We start from the raw sequence: 24,547 nt of genomic DNA, 5'->3' as shown, positions 1-24,547 counted from the left end.
TGAGCAAAATGGAAAAAAAAAAAGTAAAGGCAAATATGAATGGTTCCTTTGAAAGTTAATGATCAGTTTTTTTTTAATAGGCATAAGTATGCCTATAGGATTGGTATCCACATAATTAGCAACATAAAGGAGAGATTTGAGCACCAGAAAAGAATTTCAAGTGGTCCGGGAGGTGGCGCAGTGGTAAAGCTTTGGACTCTCAAGCATGAGGTCCAGAGTTCGATCCCCGGTGCACATGTGCCAGAGTGATGTCTGGTTCTTTCTCTCTCCTCCTATCTTTCTCGTAAATAAAGTCTTTAAAAAAAAGAAAAGAAAAGAATGTCAGGCTCAAATCAGTCATATGTGCAACTGGTGGTAAACACAGCCTTTGGAGTCTACTATGAGCAGAAATGAAAGTTAATTTCACAGTGGTTAGCTAGCTTCCCATTGTTTTTCCACTAATGGGACACTGGACACTTAAAAGTACTCATGGACACTCTTTGTCATCCATCTCTGTACTATTTCTGGACCACAAGGACAAGATTATGGGGGGATTAGAGACTTTCAGAGGGAAGCTCAGAGTCTAACGGCCACATGATCCAAGTGTTACATTGTTCACTCAGGTCCAGTGGATAGGACTGTGAGGCACTGTGGTCTTACTGAATTCCACTCTGCCATGATTCATATCATAATGAAATTCTGGGGCAAAAAATACTCACAACCAGCAACCACATCTGGCCTCAGAACAGTTCTGTTTACTTTGCTGCTCAGGAAGAAGGAAGGAAGGAAGGAAGGAAGGAAGGAAGGAAGGAAGGAAGGAAGGAAGGAAGGAAGGAAGGGAGGAAGGGAGGGAAGAGAGAGAGAAAGGAAACTACAAAAGTGGTTTCTTTGCCTGAAGTCACTGCAAATACAAACACCGTCTTCGCTAGACTGAGTCACATTGCCCTCTGGCATGTACCATCTTTATTATTTACTTGGCCAGACATGGGCCCTGTATTCAGACTTCAGAGGAGGCCTCCTAGTCTCACTCATTCATAACAAATGCTCCTTCCCTCCCTTCCATACTGAGTCACCACCTCAAATAACTGATTTCTCTTCCCTGGAATGAGGCAAGTGGCTTCAATCCATAATTTTCTTCCTCTTCTAACAACTTTTCTTAACCGTATGTCCACACTTATTTCTCCCCCCTCTGAACTTAGACCAGAGAGTAAATCAGGCTTGTTTCTCTTGAATCAAAAATGCACAGTTGGCAAGTCAGGCCAGGGCAGAGTTCAGAGCCCACACACTGAGAATCTTTGGCACTGCCAAGGCGCCATTTCTTCTCATTTCTTACAGGCAAGAACTAAGAGCTACCCAGGCCACCCCCAGTCACCCCTAAGAACTCAACCCTCTGATACAGAGCAGAACAAGCACTCAGTGAGACTGAGAAAGAGGGAAGAACTTCTAAGCCTTTCCTGACTCAGAAACCAGTAGGAATCAACAAAGTGAACGAGGCGTGTGATCAAGTCAGAGGGTGGGTCTGCAGGGTGGAGTGAACCAAAATTATTAAGGTCACAATAGGTCCAGGGGGAACCAGCTGGCTGAGATGTTCTGCTAGCAAGTTAAACATAGACAGGAAACCGCATGTCTGATACTGTAAAAAAATCATTTGTCTTCCTGCCAGAGCGAGGCTTGCAAACCGAAGAAACTGTTTTCATTTAAAAAGAAATTCTGCAACAATGAGAAAGGGAGGATTGGAATCCTGTGACTACTAGGAGTCTCCATTTTCTTTTCTCCAACTGTCTGAATAGAATGTGCAAACTGCTCTGAAGCCTGCACAAAGCAATGAACACAGCCCTGGGTGGCCCTGATGGCCTGGCCCTGATACTCTGCTTCTCTAACTAGCTTCACAGGCTCAGTGTTGACTCAGAAATGGCTTCTAGGGAGGGTGCCTGCTTTGCCATGAGCATGGTCTGGGTTCAAGTCCCTATTACTGCATAAAAGTTCTACAGCACTGGGGGAAGTTTTCCTGCTGTAACCTCTCTTCCTCCCTCTCTTTCTCCCTCCCTCCCTCCCTCTATCCCTGAAAGAAAGCCAGCCCAGAACAGTACAGCCTGGGGTGGGAGGTAAAGGGTGGAGAAGAAAGAAAAAATATATGTAAAAGAAAGAAAGAGAAGTGATTTCTAAGTTAGTGAGGTAAAACTGGTATGTTGCTAGTACCATCCTCTTTCAAGATAAATAAAACTGCACACAATTTAAAAATAGCCATAATAATTAAAAACATGTTAGTTTTTTTTATTTTTATTTTTTAACCAGACACTGCTCAGCTCTGGCTAATGCTGCTGGGGATTGAACCTGGAACCTTAGAGCCTCAGACATGAGAGTCTGTTTGCATAACCATTATGCTATCTCCACCACCCTGTAAGTTTTAATTGAGACAACACCAAATATGTGTGAGAAAATAAAATAAGACTGGAGGAGTGATATCAACATACACATGTATGTCCAGAGACTTGTTAGAAGAGTGAGTTCGATTGATCTGAAACTTTTCTGGGAGAACAGGATCACCTATATCTGGGGTTGGCCTGAAGCCTGTTTCCGTAAGTACATTTTATTGGATCATCATGACATCCAATGTCCATTTCCCCTCCTCCCTCTCTCTCTCTCTCTCTCTCCCTCCCTCTCCTTCCACCTCTCCCCCCTTCCTCTGCCTCCAGGGTTATTGCGGGGGCTCAATACCTGCACTCCAAGTCCACTGCTCCTGAAGTCAGTTTTTTCAATTTTTTAAAATAGAACTGAGAGAAATTGAGAGGTTGAGGAGGAGGTAGAGAGGGAAAGAGGCAAAGAAAAAGAAGCCTGCAGACCTTCTTCACTACTTGTAAAGTGACCCACCCCCTGCAGGTGGGGAACCAGGGGCTTGAACCAGGATCCTTGTGTGGGTTCTTGTACTTTGTACTATGTGCACTTAACGCAGTTTGCCACTGCCTGGCCCCTGTCCAGTTATTTATGATTTACTTATTATTAATTTTTATTTGACAGGACATGGGAAATTGAGAGGGGAAAGGAAAACAGAGGGAAAGTAAGATGTGAGCACTGCTTCACAGTTTTTGAAGCTTCCCTCCTGCAGGTAGGAATTGGGGGCTTGAACCTGGGTCCTTGTGCATGGCTACATGTGCACTCAGCCAGGTGCACCATGACCCAGCCCACCAATGTCCAGTTATACTAATGATTTCATAGCAGAGTTAAGCTATGACAAGAGACATTATAGTCTGCAAAACCAAAATCATTTATTAACTGATGAGAGAAGTTTTGCTGAACCCACTAGGAATGCTTCAATATGTCCTTAAGATCAGAAGCAAACAGGTCCCCACATGAAAAATACTTTTTCCAAGGCAAAGAGTCAAGAGTTATTTCTCCTGGCTTCCTCATGAAGATAAGAGTACACAGTGAATAGCTTCCTCCACAGCATTCTGTACCGTGAACACAACATTGATTCATAGGACCCTTGCTTATGATGGGTACTACACACACACAATACACTCGAAGGAATTTTCAGGAAGGAGAGGAATAAACCATGACCTTGATACAAAGCTCTTCACTCATTTGGCAAAATCCAAAAATAAGATATTTGCATTAAGGGGAACAATGGTAGCTATTTGCAGCCAAGATTTATTGAATTTTTGATCTGTGCCAGGTACTATTTTAAGTTCCCTACATGAATAAACTCATCTGTCCTCACAACAATTCTATGCAAAGCAAGCACTGTTTCGGCCTCCCTTCCTCCCATCGACCTCCAATTTTCAAAGATGAAATGGTTCACCCAAGGTCAAGCAGCTTATAGTGACTTAGTTAGGATATGAACCCAGCTGATCTCACTGGGGACATCATGATCTTCTTAAAAAATGAGAATCCTATTAGACCACCCTTAGAAGCATCATTGCTCACAACACCATCCACAGTGCAAGTCTGGCACTGTCCTGCTTGCCAAGAACTTGCTGGATGCAGAATCCATGCTGCTGTTTAGTCACCATTCTTGTGTCTGAAAGCAGGAAGCCTCTTATGCATGGTGAACTGACCAATGAAGAGTACACCCTCCTACCCTGACCTGAATATAGGACAGTGAGGATATCCCCCGAAAAAGACAAAACCTTTGGATTTTCCTGTGATACAGCCAACTGCTTGATCCCGGAAAATTTGCCCATTCTTTCTGGAGAACAATTTCTTTGTCAGTGAAAATTAAAAGTATGGATGAGTTAATTTCACGGGTTTCATTTCAGCATAATACGTTATGATTCCAAAAGAAACAGGAAGGCAACAACTGTTGGCAAGGATGTGGAGAAGAAGGAACTTTGTGAACTGTTGGTGGGAATGTAAATTGGTGCAGCTATTATAGAGGTTCTACAGAAAACCAAAAAAGGAACTGCCATATGATCCAGCAGTTACACACACACACATATATATATGTATTGACGTGTGTGTGTGTGTGTGTGTGTGTGTGTGTGTGTGTGTCAGGAATTCGAAGAGATGTCTGCAACATCATGTTGATGTTATTCACTATGGTCAACATATGCAAATACGAGTTTTATTCAATATATGAAAGGATAAAGGAGATTTGATATACTTCAACATGCTATGAAATACAAAGCAAAAATGAAGTTTCCAAGTGTTTGGGGTAGGGAATACATGGATAGTTTAGTAAAAGGGCACAGGCTTTCATAAGTGAGATGAATAAGTTCTAAAGATCTAATGTAGAACATGGCAAACATACTTGATAACATATTGTATAAATGAAATTAAAAGAAGTGAAAATATTCACACAGAAAATCAATCTCTCTACACACACACACACACACACACACACACACACACACACACTGTAATGGTTAATTAGTTGAATGGAAAGAATCTTTTCAATATAGAAATACATATGTTTGTTTTATCAGGTTACTACAATGTACATTTAAAATTGTACAACATTGTCCATATGGATATATATATATATATATATATTTAAAGTATTTTAATTTTTTAAAATTTGCTTCCCCCCTTTTGTTGCCCTTGTTGTTTTATTGCTGTTGTTATTGATGCCATTGTTGTTGGATAGGACAGAGAGAAATGGAGAGAGATGGGGAAGACAGAAAATATACACACCTGCAGATCTGCTTCACTGCCTGTGAAGTGACCCCCCCTGGAGGTGGGGAGCCAGGGCCTCGAACCAGGATTCTTACACAGGTCCTTGCACTTTGCGCCACCTCCACTTAACCTGCTGCACTACTGCCCAACCCCCGTTCATTATCTATATATCATCAACTACACATGAATAAAGTAGTAAAAATCCTCAGTTCAAACATAATGCAAAAAAAAAAAAATCTATGACTCTGGAAAACAGAACAACACACTTGAAAGATGTCAGCACACAAATGAACCAATCCAGAGTAGGCTCTCAGCACAGGATAATGGTCGCTGCTACCACCCTCCTGTGAATCCCCACAGCTGGGGGACTTGGTGCATGGTGCCCGCTTGTCTGCAGTCCTGTGGACTTCTGGTCTGGAAACAATACTTTCCAAATACTGAGCCCTACGTTTTGAGCTAATTTATTTTCTTGCATGGTTATGGTGTCTCTCAGATTCTAGAATAAGTAATTCAGCTTCAAGTGAGGAGGCAAGTTAAGATGGCCAGGGGTTCAGTCTCCTGGGAGCTGTCAATACTCAAGAGCATATCTCCTTTGTCTCTTCTTGCTTTCTATGCACTCAGTCCCAACATGGTCATAACAGATGACTGAGGAATAAAACTTCTTCTTCTAGCGTTTGCCAGGAATAAAACTGATTCAGGATAACTCTTTCTAGTGCTACCTTAATTCTCCAGGACTCTCTGGGGCTCACAACTATCTTCCTTCTAGATCCAATTCAGAATAACATCTTGCAAAGTGCCTTTTGAGAGCATTCCCAAATGTCTTCTTACTTTAGGAGATACAAGGGGTAAGCAATAAGTACTAAAATAACTAATTAGAAGATAATAACAAATAAATTAGCATATAAATTATCATAGAAGCTGAAGAAATGTTATTAAGAAGGGTGCCTGATAGACTCTGCATCGAGATCTATGCTAGCATAAAGTTTAAGAAGCATATAAAAGACACATTTAGGGTCATGGAGATAGTATATAGGCTATGCAAAAAACGTTTATGCCTGAGAGTCTGAGGTGCCATGTTCAATTGCCAGCACCACTATATGCCAGAGCTGAGCAGTGTTCTGGTTTCTCTGCACTGTGAGTCTTTCTTCATGCATCTCTCTCTCTCTCCTTAAAGTAAAATAAATTATATATATTGATCAACCTGCCAATGCCCATGTTCAGCAGGGAAGCAATTACAGAAGCCAGACTTTCCACCTTTTGCACCCCATAATGACCCTGGGTCCATACTCCCAGAGGGATATAGAATAGGAAAGCTACCAAGGGAGGGGATGGGATAGGGAGTTCTGGTGGTGGGAATTGTGAGCAATTGTACCCCTCTTATCCTATGGCTTTGTCAATATATCCATCTTATAAATAAAAATTATAAAAACAAAAAGCGTATATTTGTGTTGGAGGGAGACAGAAAGAAGTGGAGAGGGAAGAGGGAGAAACAGAAAGAATGAAAGTAAGACACCTGCAACCCTGCTCCACCACTCGTGAAGCCTACCCCATGCAGGTGGGGGTCAGGGACTTGAATCTGGGTCCTTCCACACTGTAATGTGTGTGTGCTCAGCCAAATTCACCACCACACAGCCCCATAAAAATGTTGGTTTTTTTTTTTAGGTTAAATCTTAAAAAAATAATCACTGTTGAAAAAAACACATTTCTCTGGGGAGTGGAAGTGTCCGGTTTAAGATGAACTGTCTATAGCATATTTTGTTTGAATGAGCAAGTTTAAGATCAAATACATTCTTCTTGAGCTGATTACCTTGATCAGTTGCTAGCATGAAGGTAGTAAGATCCATTATCTTGCTCCATCCCCTAGCCACCTGTGTTCACTAGTGGTTTCTATATTTTAGTGTGCAGACAAATCACCAAGAACACTGTTACTAGGCAGATGTTTTAACAGTAGTTCCAAGAGAGACCTAAGTTTCTGGGCATCCAACAAGCTCCTGGCAACTAGTTGCTGCTGCATTCTGGGCACTTTGAAAAGCAGAGTGGTTCATGTTTTGAAATAGGTATGCTCCGTGGTATCAAGTGCCCTGCTTTCTTCCAGGGAAAGAAGGAAGAACCTACTGCGTGCCAGCTACTGTTCGAGGCACTCTGGAACATAACCACTCCACACCAGCAGTCACCAGGTTAGTGCCATTATCAGCACTGCCTGGTTATCAAAGGTACAGCCTTTCAGCAAGAAGGCCGCATGCCCTTAACAAAGCAAGCTTTCCACTGGGCGGGGATGAAGAGTAATGAATCCCCTTGGCAATTACAGAACAAAGATTAGCCTAATCACTGATCTGAAAGGCACTTGTGAGTTCTTCCAGTTTTATTTAGCTGCCTCCTGCAGTGATTCTGAGTCAAAACAGGAACAACATGCCTAATTTGTAATATTATCCACCTGATGTTAGGGATGTGGTTAGCTTTGATTAGAAATCCTAGACTCAGCCAGCTCCCTTGCCTCTGTGAAAGCATGTGGAGAAAAAGGGAAATGGATGAGCCGGAGATGAAAGCAAAAGAAGCCCCTTCAAGGGCCTTGTGGTATAATACCTAGGGAATCTGAAGGCTCTGCTGGCACACCACGGCCAAACTATGAGAGAGACCACAGTCACCCAAGGCTGCAGTCAGAGCTATGGGCTGAATGGTCTGGATTCAGGTACTAAGATAAAATTCTATACCCTACATGAAACGCTGAAAACACTGACAACTGACAGCTAACAGTTCCTTACTGGGATACTGCCACATCTACTCTCTTCATTCCTATTCACAGATGAGGAAACAGAAGCCTGGGCATGTGAGGTTACTGAGCCGAGGTGGAACAGCTACCAAGTGAGACAATTGACCGTGAGTCCTGCTAAGTCACCTCTGCCTCCCTTTCTTTCTTTGTTGCCTTGCCAGGACCTCACATGTGTGCAATTTCACTGATCTTGGGTTGACTCTCTCATTGTTTTCCCTTTGGGTAGAGACAGATATATAAATATGGAGGGAGGGAAGAAGGGAGAAAGGAAAAGAGAGAGAGAGAGAGGAAGAAAAAGAGAGAGAGAGAGAAGACAGAGTGTGCATGTGTGTACTGGGGCCTTTTCCAGTGCCATACATAATATGGCCATGTAATGCTGGGGCTTGGCGCTGGGTCAAGTGTATGGCAAAGCGCTATCCAATGGTTACCATCTGACTCCAGGTTCGAGTTCACATTCTTTTTTTTTTTTTATTTAAGAAAGTGTTAATTAACAAAACCATAGGGTAGGAGGGGTACAATTCCACACAGTTCCCACCACCCAATCTCCATATCCCACCCCCTCCCCTGATAGCTTTCCCATTCTCTATCCCTCTGGGAGCATGGACCCAGAGTCATTGTGGGTTGCAGAAGGTAGAAGGTCTGGCTTCTGTAATTGCTTCCCCGCTGAACATGGGCGTTGACTGGTCGGTCCATACTCCCAGTCTGCCTCTCTCTTTCCCTTATGAGAAAGTATAACAATCTGATAACTCAAGATGTTACTACTAAATGTTTAGTAGTATGGCTATAAGGCAATTCATTTTAAATGTTATTCTTACAGTTTCTTATCCCTCATTTTATATATTTCGAATTCACATTCTTAATTTATTTTTGTTCACCAGTGTTATCACTGGAGCTTAGTGCTTACATTGCAACTCTACCACTTTTGGATTTTTTTTCCTCTTTTTATTTTTTTCCCCCTCTTACTGTCTAGTGGAGACAGAGGAGAAAGAGCACTATTCCACCACTCCTGAAACTTCCCCACCCCTGCAGGTGGGGACTGGGACTTGAATCCAGATCTTCATGTTTGGTGATGTTCCTACTTACTGGGAGTACCACTCCCTACCCCTCTAGTTCTCACTCATCACTATCACAGCAGACTCTTCCTCTCTTACCTAAACCAGCAGATATCACCTCCTTGAGCTAAGCTAAGCATGCTCTCCAAGTGTACTTGGGATCCACCTGCAAAATGAATAAAAACTTAGCAGTTGTATTTGATTTTTAAAAGTTCAGTGAAAAGTCGATTACCACATAATGTCTTTGCAAAGTGGATATATCATTTCAAGCAGGCAGGCAGCTGCTAGCTCAGGATTCCTTCCTCCCCACCCCACAGTGAGGCTGGCCTCACAGGTCATCAGTAATGACCAATACAAACAGTCTCTCTTTTAATTGGAATCTTTTGTCTTGGTGAATACTGGGGTAGACTCCAGCTTCCTCAGAATCCTACACAGCATCTTATGGCAAGGCTAAATATTCAGATTACAAGGAGACAGAGCTGTTGTATAGCTGGTTCTCTACTATTCTCTGCCTGTGGCTACTTTAAGGAAGCAGAGAAGCCACTGGACACAGCACAAGGTCCCATTGGGGGAACTCAAAGGTACAGGTGACTATGGTTCAAAGAGAAAGACAACAAAGTCTCTTTCCCTCCTTTATTCTGCAGCAGTTGTTCCCAGTGATGTAAGCCATAACATCTTCCCGTGCTTCCGTCCTCTTCTGTAGCTCAGTATATCGGTCAGGCAAAGAAGAGCTGCTGATTTCCTCTCCTTCAGCTCTTCAGAGCAGCCCTGATGCATACCCTGCTGCCCTGTGAAGGCAGATTTCAACTCTGTACAAGAGGAACAAGACCTGGACAGGACCAGCAAACGTACACAGTAGTCACAGCTCTGCCCCTAACTAACTGAATGATAGTAGGAAAGTCACTCAACTTCTGTGTTCTTACTTCCCCATCTCCATCCCCCAAGGAAAGTAATAGAAATAGCTTTCCAGGCCTTAAGATTATTTCAGTATATCTTCAACCCCTTTCCTACCCATTTTGTATGTCCAGAGAATAAGGAGACACTGAGAAGTTGAACAGGATGAAAGACGAGCAAAAACCATTAGTACCCGCTGGTCCTCAGGAGTCTGCAGTGGGGCAGAAAGGGAGACTGGTGCTGACATAAAGGCCTAGACTCCCTGAAAACTGTCTGCCAGGCTTCACAATCACTCACTGTGGGTCATTCAGACAGGCAACACAAGCACGCGGAAAGTTGAGCTGAACTCTTCAGAACTGGCATTTGTTCCTTCTTTTTTCATTTCTTTGTAATGACTTGGGTGACCCTAGAGGCAGAGGAACACAGCAGGGTCTTGTCATCCAAAGCTTGGGGCACCCCACAGGCCCATTCTGCAGAGGCATGATATTGGTTATATAGTAAGAAAATCACAAAATGTAGGGGAAAAAACAGCCAAAGGTTTAAAGTGAGAATAAAAAGCATGAATGATGCCTGCAAGAGGGCATAAGGGACCTAATTAGGAGTCAAGGCAATGTTCTGTATCTCGACTGTAGCAGTAGTTACATAAGTGTAGATATCTGTCACCATCAAGCAGATCATACATTTATAATAGTAAATTCTGTTTTATGTAAATGAACCTCTGTTTTTAAAGGTTTCTGTGCTAACCTTTATCAAATTCACAATTTCCATGTAGAGAATCTCTCCGGAAGAATGAGAGATCAACTGATAACAATGACTTAGGGAACAAAATGGAAGCCAGACTTTGTTGCACTGGTTTAGTAGCATTTGAGTTGTTATTATTTTTTTAAACATGTCTATACCTTGTCTATTTAGGTAGAGAAAATGAAGGAAATATAAAAAGGCAGGAAAAGAGGGAAGGAAAAAAAAGGAGGAAGGGAGAAAAGATGTGAAGTTCTTACGGATAGTTTAGTGCATATAAAACTCCTAGTAGGGAGTCAGTCAGTAGCGCAGCGGGTTAAGCACATGTGGCGCATAGTGCAAGGACCAGCTTAAGGATCCTGGTTCGAGCCCCGGCTCCCCACCTTCAGGGGAGTCACTTCACAGGTGGTGAAGCAGGTCTGCAGGTGTCTATTTTTCTCTCCCCCTCTCTGTCTTCCCCTCCCCTCCTCTCTCCATTTTTCTCTGTCCTATCCAACAACAACTACATCAATAACAACAACAATAACTACAACAATAAAACACAAGGGCAACAAAAGGGAATATTAAAAAAATAATAATAATAAAATTTTAAAAACTCCTAGTAAATCCTTGCTAAGCTGCCTACTAATCATGTGGTCCAAGGCAAAGCATTATTCTTCTCCAAGCTCATTTTTTTTCATCAATAATATTTACAGAAGGATAGGATGTTAACCTCATGAGAAAGTTATGAAAGTAAAGTTATGTTATGGAAAAGGCTAAAAAGTACATTCTCTTTGCATGCCAGCTATTACTAATGACAGCACTGAAGAATAAAGATATGCATTTAAAATGCAAACTCATGGATCAACTTCTTTTCTTTCCATGTGTAAGTAAAACAGAAGTAAACAGTTATCATTCACTATGCTTTTACAGAAAAGATCTGACACAGTAATATGCCGCATCAAACAAAGATTTGTAGTTGCCTTTATCTTCATGACAACTAGACAAATAAAACTACTTTGAATTTTTATTTCTTAGTGTAAAGAAAAGATGATGACGATAGAAGACAATGAATAGCAAAACACTTCTCTCAGAATCTGTTGTTTTAGGTTAAGGAAATAGTCCATCTCAGATTAAACAAACAAAAAAAAGAAACAGTGTATCTGAAAAGCAAACAGCCTCTGAAACATTTTGGAAGGTCTCCCACATCTCCCAGATCTCTGAGTAGTCGACAGAGCTAGATGTCTTGAGTTTTGCAAAGAGAAATTCCCCTCTAGCTCATCAGTTCACTTCAGAAGGAAAGCAATAGTCTGATAAGGAATGAAAGGGGAAATGGCAATCTGGGGGCCCCTGACTGTCATCAGAATTGAAATACACTGTGTGGGAAGGGAGATGGCTCAGTCAGTAGCAGGACTTGCATGTCTGAGGTCTCAGCATGGTTCTAGGCACTGCATATGCTAAAGTGATGCTCTGAGCTCCCTCTTTCTTACATAAATAATTCAAAAATAATCCTATGAAAAAAAAGTTCTAGGACATGTGAAATAGCTCATCTGGATAGTGTTCTGTTCAAGCCCTGCTCCCACTGTATTCCCACTGTAAGGAGATTCTGATGGTGTGGCATCTCTCTCTCTCTCTCTCCCTCTCTCCCTCTCTCTTTCCTTCACACATTGTCCCCTCCCTCTCCCTTTCTTTTTCCTCTCTCTCCCTTTCTCTATGTAAAAACAATACAGAAAAATGAACTTAATAATATGCTTACAATAACATAAGTATAAAGCTCTATCAACCTTCATCTTGCAAGCTGGTTCTCCACATTTGATCCTTTTGGTTAAAATAAACTCTTTCATTACAGGTAATCCAATAGGCAAAAAAGACAGAAAAGTTTAATAGGTGGTAGTAAAGTGTCTGGACATTTTATTACTAGAGACTAATTCCCTTGGCTTAGCCTGGACGATCTTTTCAAAGGTGATACACTTAGAAAAACCTGGCATATGTTCAGTCAAGATATCAGATGTCACTGTGACTTCATGAAGATTACTTTTTTATTATATCTCCCCTTCTAACTAAAAAAAAGAAAAAGAAGAAGCAATGGAGTATTTTGTGGAATGGGAAAGAAACAAGGAAGACAGAGTCACTTTGGAAAGTGCTACACTGACAAGATGTGCATGTGTGACTTTGTGCGCTGAGAAGCAGCCGCAGGTTGTGCTCTGGACAAGAATAGACACACGGAGAAAGAGGTGGGTCTGCAGTGCTAGCGATCACCACACACTAGGCGGGCGACCCATCACTATCCACTGTTGGAATACCCAGTTGCAGGGTTTTACTGTATATCAAGCACTTCTGTTCCAAATGTTCTTTTCTGTTTGTTTGCTTATCTAATTATTTTTTTTTTTATTAAACAGGAACTATCTGCATCTTTCATGACCTTGCCCTACTCTATATCACATTGCAAAAAACCAAAAGAATATTCTTTCACTGTTTAACTAGCAAAATTTAAAAGATGGATCACTTCTAGTGTTGAAAAAAAATCACATCCAGGACCTTATTTGTTTGTTTTGGGTGTGGAAGAACAATGTGATAATGCCCACTAGATGCAATAGATTTCACTTTTCTGAATTTCCTCAGATTTGATGAGGCCCAGAACCAACACTGATAATAGTAAGCAAGTGAATGGGTTCCCAAACCAGAGTGTGTAACAAGTTCGCGTTCCTGTATCAGCCATAGAAGGATGTGCTCTCCAGATGTGCATGTAGGGATGCAAACACTGACACAGGGGAAGCCAGGTCCCAGACTCTTCCAGAGAAGAAAACTCACCTTCTGAAAAGATAATGTGGTCATTGCACTCCTCAGCGCTACAGGAACACATAAAGAAAGTCTCGCCGGATCTCTTCTTTTCTTTCATAATACACTTTGGAGAATCAGCATCATCAAGAGCAAACCCATGGTAGGTGAGTTTGGGGTCATGGCACACCGTCTCTAGTGTTATGTTCTCATCGTTTTTCCTCCTAGGACACAAGACATTCATGGGTCAGGGGAGAGGAAAATAATGCATGAATGTGGTCTCTGGGTAAAAAAGTACTCTGGGATATATGTTCTTTGTAAAGTCATTCCTGGCCATGATAAGCTCTCTTTTGTTTCCTCTAGTTATTTCAGCTTTCTCTTTAGTTATTGTCATACCCATTTGTAATCACAAACATGGCAGCTTTCTTTGGAACTGCCTTGCTCATACCTTGTACTCAGTAAGTCTAAGCTTAGTAGAGAGAAAGTTATGAGAAAGACTGCTAGGTCATCAGGATGATTTTATTTTTATTTATTTATTTGAGTAGAGACAGAGAGAAATTGAGGTGGAAGAGGGAGATAAAGAAGAAGAAACAAAGACACCTGCAGTACTGCTTCACTGCTCATGAACTTCTGCTCCACTTCAGGTGGGGACTGGGGATTTGAACCTAGGTCCTTGAGCACAGTAGCATGCATGCTCAGCTAAGTGTGCCACGACTCATTCACCTGATCAGGATGATTTTAAACCTGTATGTACTACAAGGCTCACACTGTGCACATAGTTGGCATAGGTAGGGTCAAATCTAGATAAACTGTTCTCAAAAGAGCAGCTCCTTGGGCTTTTGTTTGTTTGATGAGCCCCAGGGCATCATGTGTGAAGGGATACTCCACATCAGCATCTAGCCATAAAGAGACAACAGAAGAAACTTCCTAAATAAAGACTTGCAGTTCCCCACATTTTGTCCCCAGAGGAACAAAAGAAGAGAAGACTTGAAATGCAGGGGGAAGGATCTGCAAGGTGCTCTTCATTTTCAGTTCAGTGAAGGATTTCATGCTGCCATAAATGAACTACTTGTACATTTCTTATGCCTTTGTATCACACACTTAGAGCCTCTCTCAGCAAAGGGCTCAGGTAACCTCTCACGTGGCACTTTATTTGGGCCCCAGCAAGTGCTCAATGGGCTGTAAGTGTACATTACATTTCAAAATGGCAGAATGAATTCTCACTATTATAACTGCGAAAGCTAAATAAAACTCTGCCATCCTCAGGAAAAGCACATTATTCTCTGCCTGCTTCTCTCTGTCCCTATCATAAGCTTGTCATCTTATGTGACTCTGTCCAAAACCAAGGTTTCTCTGACCTCCTTCCTCTAACTCTGTCATTTATAGCTGATAAAAGCTACTATCTTGAATGGTGTGAGAAAAGTCCACCTAGAGAAAATTTTAGGAAAGAAATAATCATGACTTATATGCCATACTAGGACCAATAAACTTTGTGAGTGTAATCTTTCTGGAGAAGGATTTGGCGTGCACGCATGTGTGAACACATATTTATACATATTTATATACATTGACCAACCACCTGCCTTCTCCAAATAAGCTCACTGATTGAAGCAAGAAAATGGAAGGTAGAAATGCAAGCACGAAGCAGCTAAGATAAGACTTTCATCAGGAAAAGAGGCAGGGCCATCCCATCGAAAGACTGACTCTGGGGGCTGGGCAGCAGTGCAGTGAGTTAAGTGCACATGACATGAAGCGCAAGGACTGGCTTAAGAATCCCATTCGAGCAGGTGTCTTATCTCTCTCTCCCTCTCTCTGTTTTCCCTTCCTCTCTCAACTTCTCTCTGTCCTATCAACAACAATAACAATAAAACAAGAATAACAACAATGGCAGCAAAGTTGAAAAATTGCCTCTAGGAGCAGTGGATTCATAGTGCGGGCACTGAGCCCCAGTGAGAATCCTCTAGGCAAAAAAGAAAAAAAAAAAGAATACCAGTTCGAGACCCCGGCTCCCCACCTGTTGTGTGTGTGTGTGTGGGGAGGGGGGTGAATGGGGGTGGGTAGTTGCTTCAACAGTGGTGAAGCAAGTCTGCATGTGTCTGTCTTTCTCTCCCCCACTGTGTCTTCCCCTCCTCTCTTGATTTCTCTCTGTCCTATCCAACAACAACAACAGCAATGGCAACAATAACAACAATAGCAACAAAATGAGAAAAATGGCCTCCAGGAGCAGTGAATTCATAGTGGTGGTGCAGGCACTGAGCCCCAGCGATAACCCTGGAGGAAAAAGAAAAAAAAAAGTGATTGAGAAATTCCCCCTTCTTAGCATTTAATTCAAGAGCACTAAGGGACAGATATCAACAAGAAAAGAAGAAATACAAGCCTAGGAACAAAGATGGAACAAGATGGAATGAAGTAAGTATAATTCTATCTATATATCCAGAACTGAATCCAGCTGAGGCACAGAGACCCCTCAGAGAAAGATCTCAGTGGCTCTCAAGTTAGCACTTTCACAGGTGAGAAAGGATCCAGTACTTGCTAAGTACATTCCTACCATAAGAGGACAATCAGAATCCTTACTTTTGGGAGGAGTAGTGTGGGTAACAGAGAACTAAGTGAAACTTGGCAGCAGGATACAACAAATGAAGGAGAAATAAATATATGGGGGTTTTCGGTTTGCTTTGGAATGTTCACATTATGACATTTTGCTTTTGCATTAGTTAAATAGCAGCTTTTTTCTTCATGGAAAGAAATGTAAAAAAGGCTTTTGCTTTAACTTTTAAAGTCAAAAAGTGAAAACAATATCAATATTTGGGCAGTGTCATTCAGAAGTAGAACATTTGGCCTTTTGGCGACTACATCCGTATTTGTTTTTGCAGCAGCCAAGCTGAATAGTAGGAGCATCACTAAGCTTCTTTCTTCATGAACAATTTTATAGAGGTGGTGTGTTTATCATAACATTCTTGTCTTTACTACTGGGTTGTCAAAAAAGTCATGATGCATTTTCACAGAGAAAAATATGTCATGACTTTTCTGACAACTCACTGTATGTTCGTGTGGTTTTAGGCTTTATGTGATGTTTGGTAGAATTTGGTACATTATTTTGGGATCTGAAAAAGCTAAAAATAATTCCTATAAACTCACAGTAACCACTTCTACACTTGACACCATTTTGGCTTACAAAAGGTTTCAAAGGAGTGTTCTGCTTTCGGGTATCCATGAAAACCAATACTTAAAAACCTTCTCATCCTTTTGCTCCAAAGGTAAAGGAAAGTTTCTGCAAAAGCAGTGAGTCAAAACAAGAGTACTTTTCTCCCAGGCATAACAGGTGTGTGTGTGTGTGTGTGTGTGTGTGTGTGTGTGTGTGTGTGTGTGTGTGTGTGTGTGTGTGTGTAAAGTTGCCTGTTGGATTTGTTAATAAAAAAAGAAGACATGCTGAATCTTCTGTGGCCCCAAGGAAAATTATGGGGTCTCTTTCAGAGTTTTCAGAGGCCAAGGAAGGGACAAGAATGTAACTGTGAGTTTGTGATCACTGGACAAATCTTCCAGAATCTCTTGCTTTCTATCTTACAGAAAACTCAAATTACACAGCAAAAATGAAATTATAATACTTGAGCCTAGACAGAGTCCTTAACTGCTTTCTCTACTTTTCTAAGAGTGCTCTCCCTAATGGGAGGGAAGTATGCAACTGAACACGTGAAGAAAAACTCTGGAGCTTTGAACATGCAGGGGGTTAGATCACTGATCCATGTATAATCAAAAATATGCATGCGATTTTGATTTTCCTAAAACTGAATTATAGTCATCTCTTTGTACCTGAGAAGGCTAATGGTTTCAGGAATTCCTGCTACACACACACACACACACACACACACACACACACACACACACAACAAATAACTAAAACTATGGAGCCTATAAAGTTGGAATGACAAATCAGTGTTTCAAAACAGAAGCAACATGGCTAGCTACTTGTACCCTTGCATCAAGCAGTCATGTTGCCCAGGAATATGGGTCAAACTCCATGAAGCAGCTTGGTTCAGTGGAGGTCAATTACCTGAAAGGACTCAGGGATGATTAATCCTCCAGCAGCCAATGTTCTGAAAGGGTGGGCGCTTCAGACCTGATATGGGTTGGGGAGGAATACCCAGTGCTCACTATGCTTCCTTTTTTTCTTTTCTTTCTTTTTCTGCCTCCAGGGTTATTGCTGGGGCTTGCTGCCTGCACTACAAATCCACTGCTCCTAGAGGCTATTTTTCCCATTTTGTTGCCCTTGTTGTTGTGCTTGTTGTAGTTATTGTTGTCACAGCTGTTGTTATTGTTGGATAGGACAGAGAGAAATGGAGAGAGGAGGGGAAGACAGAGAGGAGGAGAGAAAGACAGACACCTGTAGACCTGCTTCACCACTTGCGAAGCGACCTCCTGCAGGTGGGGAGCCGGGGGCTCAAACCGGGATCCTTAAGCCGGCCCTTGCGCTTTGCGCCATGTGCGCTTAACCCACTGTGCTACCACCAGACTCCCCCTTTTTTGCTTTTCTACACTTCCACTCTACAAGGATGTGGGTGATGCTAACATTCATTCAATTTTTGCTGCCAGGGCTACACATTTGTGCAATTCCATTGCTCCCAATGATGAGTGCTTTTTTTTTTCCCCCCAAATCAAGAGAGGGAGAGAAAGAGAGCACGGAGAGATGCCACAGCATAGCTCTATTGCTCATGAAGTTTTCCCTGTTCATAGATCTCCTATGTGGCGTTAAAGGCTAAGCCTGGGTCCTCATGTATAATAACGTGTGTGCTTTTACCAGGTTGGCTATCTCCTAGCCCTTGTATTTATTCTTTCTGGCCAGGACACAAAGGAGACAGGAAGCCCCTTCCCCCTGACAAGCTCACATTTCCTAAGACTACTAAAGTAATTTAGATTTGTTCTATGGGGTCAGCAGAAAAATATCTTAATGAAAAACGCCTGTCTTCAGTAACGGAAGTAAGTTGTCACTCCAAAGTGGATTTATAAACAAAGATCATCCGTGGAGAACAGAACTACAGAAGAAAACACTGAGGTTATCTAGCTTGGTGTCTCAATCTTTCCTCTACTTGTCTTTCAGATGGTTCCAGCCCCTTCTGAACTTTATTTGACTTTTCCAGAGTAGGAAGGCAGTTCTACGGTTAGGAAGTCACAATTATGAAAATGTTTAAACTTGCACTGAGTACAAGTGTATCCCTTCTATGCTTCATGGTTCCTCCTATGCCCTTCAGAGTTATATATAACAAGTTTATTATATTTTCACTGGAGAGCCTTTCAAATATCTCTCAACAGAATCCATGTCCTCTCTTTACTGGACTAACCATGTCTAATTGCCTTGGCCCTTCCTCAGATGGCAAGCATTCTAAACCTCTAATCACACTGGTCCTTTCCCTCTGAACACAATCTTTGTCAAAATCCCATTTTCAAAGCATTGCCCAGAATTGGACACGAAGGGAATTGGCAGGTATAGCAAGCTGTACTGACAGGTCTTTGCTGTTAACATTCCTTTAGTTCTTAAGAAACCAGTTCATCCCCTGGTATGTAGGGAAATTTGCAAGGTTTTCAGATCTATCATCAAAGCTAATTCTCTGTGGTCTGGAGAAAATTTCAAAAGACTCTATTCCCAAAGGGGTTAGATGTTGTTGTTTTGGGGTGATGTTGTTGTTTGCCAACAAGTAAAGGCAACATTAAGTCAAATCAAATAAAATAAAAATAGCTGACGATTTAAAACATAAGAATAACTGTATGTTTCATTAATGAATCTGCGCAGCTTTATTAAAAATAAATAGAGGCTCCTTTAAATGAGCTCTATGAATCAAACGGTTCCTGAGTAGCCAGTGTGTATTTGGGTGTGGTGAGGGCAGGGGATCAAAGAGAGATAGAAGAAATCCTGATTCAAGAAAAATAGGCAGTCACAGTCTTGGAGGAAGAGATACAGTGCGTAGGCCAGGGGTAAGGTGAGCACACCAGAGCTTCCCACGGTGAGCTGTTTTTCTGGTCGCCAGAGTTTTTTTCCACTTTTACAATAGTGCTTTCTTCTCCTTCAGATAGCCCATCTCCTCTGCTTCCATTAAACCATGTGAGAAAAACAAGGTCTCTGTCGTCCCTTCTGAATATCTGAAGAAGGAGTGTCAAACAAGCTAGAAAGCGGCACGGTCCTCTCCTTGATTCAAAAATATTTTTTCCACACTTAGTATCGATATCAAAGTCATCAGAAATACTGTCATATACAAATATGCACACCAAGAGATATGTGTGTCTATCTGAAACTGTACAGACTATCTCTAAAAACTACAATTCATAACTGAAAGGAAGGTGGTCTAGAGGAAAGAAAGATGGAATGATGGTGAGTAATCAAGAGATGAACGCATAGTAACTCTAGGTATTGTATGTTTTGCTTATGAAAGGGACAGAAGAACGTTTTAAAAATATATTTTACTTATTATTTTCTTTATTTTATTAGAAACAGAGAGAGATTGAAAGGGCTACAAGAGAGAGATACCTGCAACACTACTGCTTGTGAAGCTTTCCCCTGCAGGTAGGGACCAGGGGGTTTGAACCTAGGTCCTTGTGCATGGTAATGGGTGTGCTTAATTAGGTGCAGCACTGCATGATCCCATAAAAGAAAGATTTTTCACTTTTTTTTAACCAGAGCACTGTTCAGCTCTGGCTTATGGTGGTGCGGGGGAATTGAACCTGGGACTTTGGAGCTTCAGGCATGAAAGTCTGTTTGCATAACCGTTATGCTATTTACCCTCCACCCCCAAAGAAAGATTTTTTTTTTTTACTTTTTTTTTTAAACAAGGCAGCCTTACCAAACAGCCACACAGACTTCGTGCGATTTTTCACAGATGGCTGTGATGCTACAGTTGCTCATGCAGGATTTCTGGTTGTCACAGGTAGAAGACCTCACATCACAAAATTTGCACAGTTGTGGAATCTTAACTGCCCCATTGTTGTCAGTGACCATCATGCCATTGTTAACTGAAAGAGAGAAGAGAGATATATTGAATGATTATCTAAGCTACTAGGCAGACTGCCAACAAATTCCTAATGATGTTATGCGATTTCAGATAAACCTGGTGTCATAAGCATCAATACTGAGAAAGGCCAAATAATAAATTCAGATCAGATTGCACTTTTCCTCACAGAGGCCATTAGTAATAAAAGCTTTTGTAGGGGGGCTGGTGAGGTGATGGTGGTTAGGGTGGGGGAAGCTTGAAGACCTTCTTGCCTTTGTCAGGGATTATTCTAAGGAGCTCTTTTTTTGTTTGTTTTTGTTTCTTTTATAAAAGTCTTACCATTCAATGAAGAAACACAACTTGCACTGGCCCAATGCATAGTACTGGTGACTGAGAATACAATTAAAAAAAAAAAAGTACCTTAAGGAAATTATAGCTTAGCTGGGTGGATAGACAAGGAAACAGACCAGAGCAGGGCAACCAAAAATAGAGAGAAGCCAAAGGATGTAGGAGGCAGACAAGAGTCACACCCAGAAGGTTAAGGAGAGGGGCCACAGCAGTGCAGAGCTGTGAAGTGTAAAGGGGAGTTGACACTCAGCAGTCACACCAGAAGGTGAAGTACAACTTTGCCAGGTCTTCCTGAAGGATCCTGATAGGAGCTACAGCAGCCTTCTTTGCAAGAGATTTTCTCTTTGCCATGACCTCTCTCTGTTGCTTTGAGGGAAATCAGTAGCTGAAGCAATAGTGAGTTGACCACAATCTCCTAGATAGGACCCCCTCACACTGGTGAAGTGATGAATTCTGCAGGAGAGAAAAATCAAGCTCCACCTTAAAGGCGATCTCTGCAACTTCATCCTTCACCACCACTGCCCCAGAAGCACCCCTGCCCCTTATTCACTACTCATCACCTTTTAGGATATGTGGGCCTCTCATGGATGAAGCCAAGTCTTTTCCTCCCTCGGGCCTTTTATCATTCCCTTTAGTCTTGTCTTTTCATCACCTTTTTGATATCTGACTAAAAGTCACCTCCTGAATCTGCCTACAAGTGCAATTAAAACTGCCACAAGATTCTTTTCAACTTCTGCACAAACAAGTCAACCACTTACTTGCTTATAATCCACCAGCCAAAGTATATGTTCCAAAGCAACTTTCTTTGCCTTGTTTATATACTGTGTCTCCCATACCAAGATGAGGGCTTACAGCTGAGAAGGCATTAAAAATATTTATTGCAGGTGCGACTGAAGAAATGAACACACAAAGAAAGAAATACCAAACGTCCACATCTGGCTTTTTATACCAGGTGGGAAATGACTAAGAATTTGTGGAGAGTATGGTGATATCATATTCATTCAGTGTTGTCTATGAAATAATGAAGACTGTTTTGCAGGGGTTAGGGAGACGGTGCTGCCCATTGAGAGCCTTGCTTCACCAAAGCTGAGGACCATCCTATGCATCTCTTTCTTTTTTTGTTTATTTTTAGTTTTTTGACTCCAGGGTTATCGCTGGGGCTTGGTGCTGGCACTATGAATCCACTGATCCTGGTGGCCATTGTTTCTTTTCTTTTTTAATTTTAATATTTATTTATAAAATGGAAATATTGACAAGACTATAGGATAAGAGGAATACATTTCCACACAATGTCCACCCCCAGAGCTCCATATCCCCTCCCTTGATAGCTTTCCTAATCTTTATCCCTCTGGGAGCATGGACCCAGGATCATTATGGGGTGCAGAAGGTGGAAGGCCTGGCTGCTATAATTGCTTCCCTGCTTAACATGGGCATTGATAGGTCAATCCACACTCCCAGCCTGTCTCTGTCTTTCCTTAGTGGGGAAGGGGTCTGGAGAGGCAGAGGTCCTGTTTTATTGGGTAGGACAGAGAGAGGAGGTGGAGATAGAGATAGACATAGAGATAGAGACAGAGACAGAGACAGAGATAGATAGACCTGCAGACCTGTTTCACCAGCTTGTGAAGTGTTGGTAGGGTGCAGATAGGGTGCAAGTAGGGTGCTGGCCCTGCTTTCTTGTTCTTTAATGAGATCCACTCCCATTGGCAATGGTGGTAATTGCAGGGAGACTCAAAGTCAAGTAAGGCTACTGGGTATTTTTGTCAGCAAACATGAAGTTAAGGCATGCACACATATGCTAGACTAAGAAAAATCAAACGTCTAAACATATGTGGCACTAGGCAAGGCACCAGCCACACTCAGGCTGAAGGGAGACATCACTACATGATCAGCCTTTGGTGACCATCAGTCTCCTTTCTTCTCCCTTCTGACTTCTCCAGTCAGAAGCGAGAAAAACGAGGCCAACACCTTTTTCCTAGTTGGTCCCTGTCCTGTGAATCTTAGATTTCTGTTTCAGACACTTTGCCACACCACACTTTGTCACTTAGGCATGACACCTGTTTCCTGGGTCTCTAAAAATACAAACATATATAAATTTAAGATTTTCTTTTTTGTGGCAACATTAAATATAGAAGAAAAAATAAGCCCATTCATCCCCCTCAGGACTCAAGTTCCATTTCAGGAAGTGTATTTTTAGGTAACAAACTATTTTGAAAATCTCAGTGTCTCCCAGACCAAACACTCTATGCTTAGCTAAAAATACAGACCAAAATATGCTCTGAATCTTGAGTTCAACTTGAAACTAAAGCATGATGAAGATTTTTTTTTCAACAATGGTCAAATTTAGAACCAATTGTGAAATAATTAATGTAACCTTTTAGGTTTATCTTCAGGACAAGGACAAGAATTTAAAACAAAAAATGCTAAACCATATTATATTTACTTTGTGTGTGTGTGTGTGTGTAACTGTGTGTGTGTGTGTGTGTGTGTGTGTGTGTGTGTTTGTATGTATAATGTTCTCCAGGCTGAAGTTTAGCAAGCTTTGGTGTTTCAGCTCTACCATGTTACGATTTCATCTTAGACTAGAGGTTATCAACTTTGAGAGCATATTGGAATTTCCCACCCAGGGAGCTTAAAAAAATATATAATGAAGACTGAGATACGCTAATTTAATTACTCTGTGGGGTGGGGTGCTCTGACATCTGGGATCATCTCAACTGTTTGCAGCTGCCCAAATGATTTTGCTGCACCACCAAGGCTGAGAACTTTAAGGTAGAATTATTTCAGAACAATATGGCTAAAATAAACCACATAAAAGAGCAAGCCCCCCCCCACACACACACAGATACTCCCAAACACAACTTATATGATAGTTAAGAGGGAGGCCCCCAATGAAACTGGAAGGGTGTGTGTGTGTGTGTGTGTGTGTGTGTGTGTGTGTGTGTGTAAAACACATCTAAAGCTATGTGATTAGCACTTTTATACCCACTCTGATGAAAAGGAGTCCTTTTTCTGCACTGAAAAATCCCTTTTCTAACAAAAGTTTAAGAAGTGTGAGAAAAGTGACAGGAGTTAGGAGTGATAAAGAGAAGTCAAAGCACACAGGAGAAAGTGCTGGAAGCAGCGGTGGCAGCCACTGATATGTTGGCATGTGTAAGTGGTTTAGACATGACGTTTTGCAAAATACCACCAGCAGGGTGACAAAAAAGAACCACAAAAATAAAAAAAGAGGAGGAGGAGGAGGAAGAGAAGACAGAGGAGGAGGAAGAATAAAAGGAGTTAAGAAATCAGAGAAAGACAGCTTACCATGTGACACAGCTCAGGGGCCCCACTCTCCCTACAGTCTGTGTCACAGGACTCCTGGGTTCATGCAGCTGTACAGTTCATGCTGCCTTACCATGAGGCTCAGAAAGAGAAAAAAAACATCCCCAGAGAGTTCAGGGGAAAATAGCCGATTTTCCTCTAAGCTGGTAGATTCTTGCATCTGGGGAGGGGGAGTGGCAGAAAAAGGCATACCCAGTCAGAGAGAAGGCCTCATTTTTCTCTTGACCACAGTCAAAATCACCACTGTTAAGAGGAGCAGACCTTGAGTTTAATCAGCATTTTTTAAATATGTTTGAAAACCTTTACATAGAGATCATTCACTATAGTCCCCCACCCTTCACCAACCAGTCACTACTTAGTAACCTCAGGAGATTCTTCCTGACTGGTCACCAATACCACACACACCTTGATAATTTCCTCAGGCAAATAACTTTCAACCTTAAGCCAGTACACTGCTGCATAGAGGTGTGCACTGGTGTGGAAGCGAGATAAGTGTAGGGGGCTTAACCTTTGTTGGGGGGAAGGTCATCTTTTTAGTGAAAAGTTATGAGCTACCATGGAATGAGGAGGCAGAGAGAAATGCGAACAAACTAGAACTC

General features: G+C 41.8%; 1 protein-coding gene across 1 annotated transcript in view; it reads right to left on the bottom strand.

The window, feature by feature from the left end:
* TGFBR2 (transforming growth factor beta receptor 2) overlaps nucleotides 1–24,547 on the bottom strand; it is a 106,584-nt gene that overhangs the window by 45,379 nt on the left and 36,658 nt on the right. Inside the window, exons 2-3 of the mRNA XM_007516856.3 lie at nucleotides 20,133–20,301; nucleotides 13,336–13,526 (exon numbers count right to left, since the gene is read on the bottom strand). Coding sequence (XP_007516918.1) covers nucleotides 13,336–13,526; nucleotides 20,133–20,301 — 360 coding nt within the window. The remainder of the gene's footprint in view (nucleotides 1–13,335; nucleotides 13,527–20,132; nucleotides 20,302–24,547) is intronic.

Source organism: Erinaceus europaeus, chromosome 21 (assembly GCF_950295315.1).
Source record: "Erinaceus europaeus chromosome 21, mEriEur2.1, whole genome shotgun sequence".
NCBI classification, from domain to species: Eukaryota; Metazoa; Chordata; class Mammalia; order Eulipotyphla; family Erinaceidae; genus Erinaceus; species Erinaceus europaeus.
The sequence above is the reverse complement of the archived record's forward strand: the minus strand, read 5'-3'. Positions and strand labels throughout refer to the sequence as shown.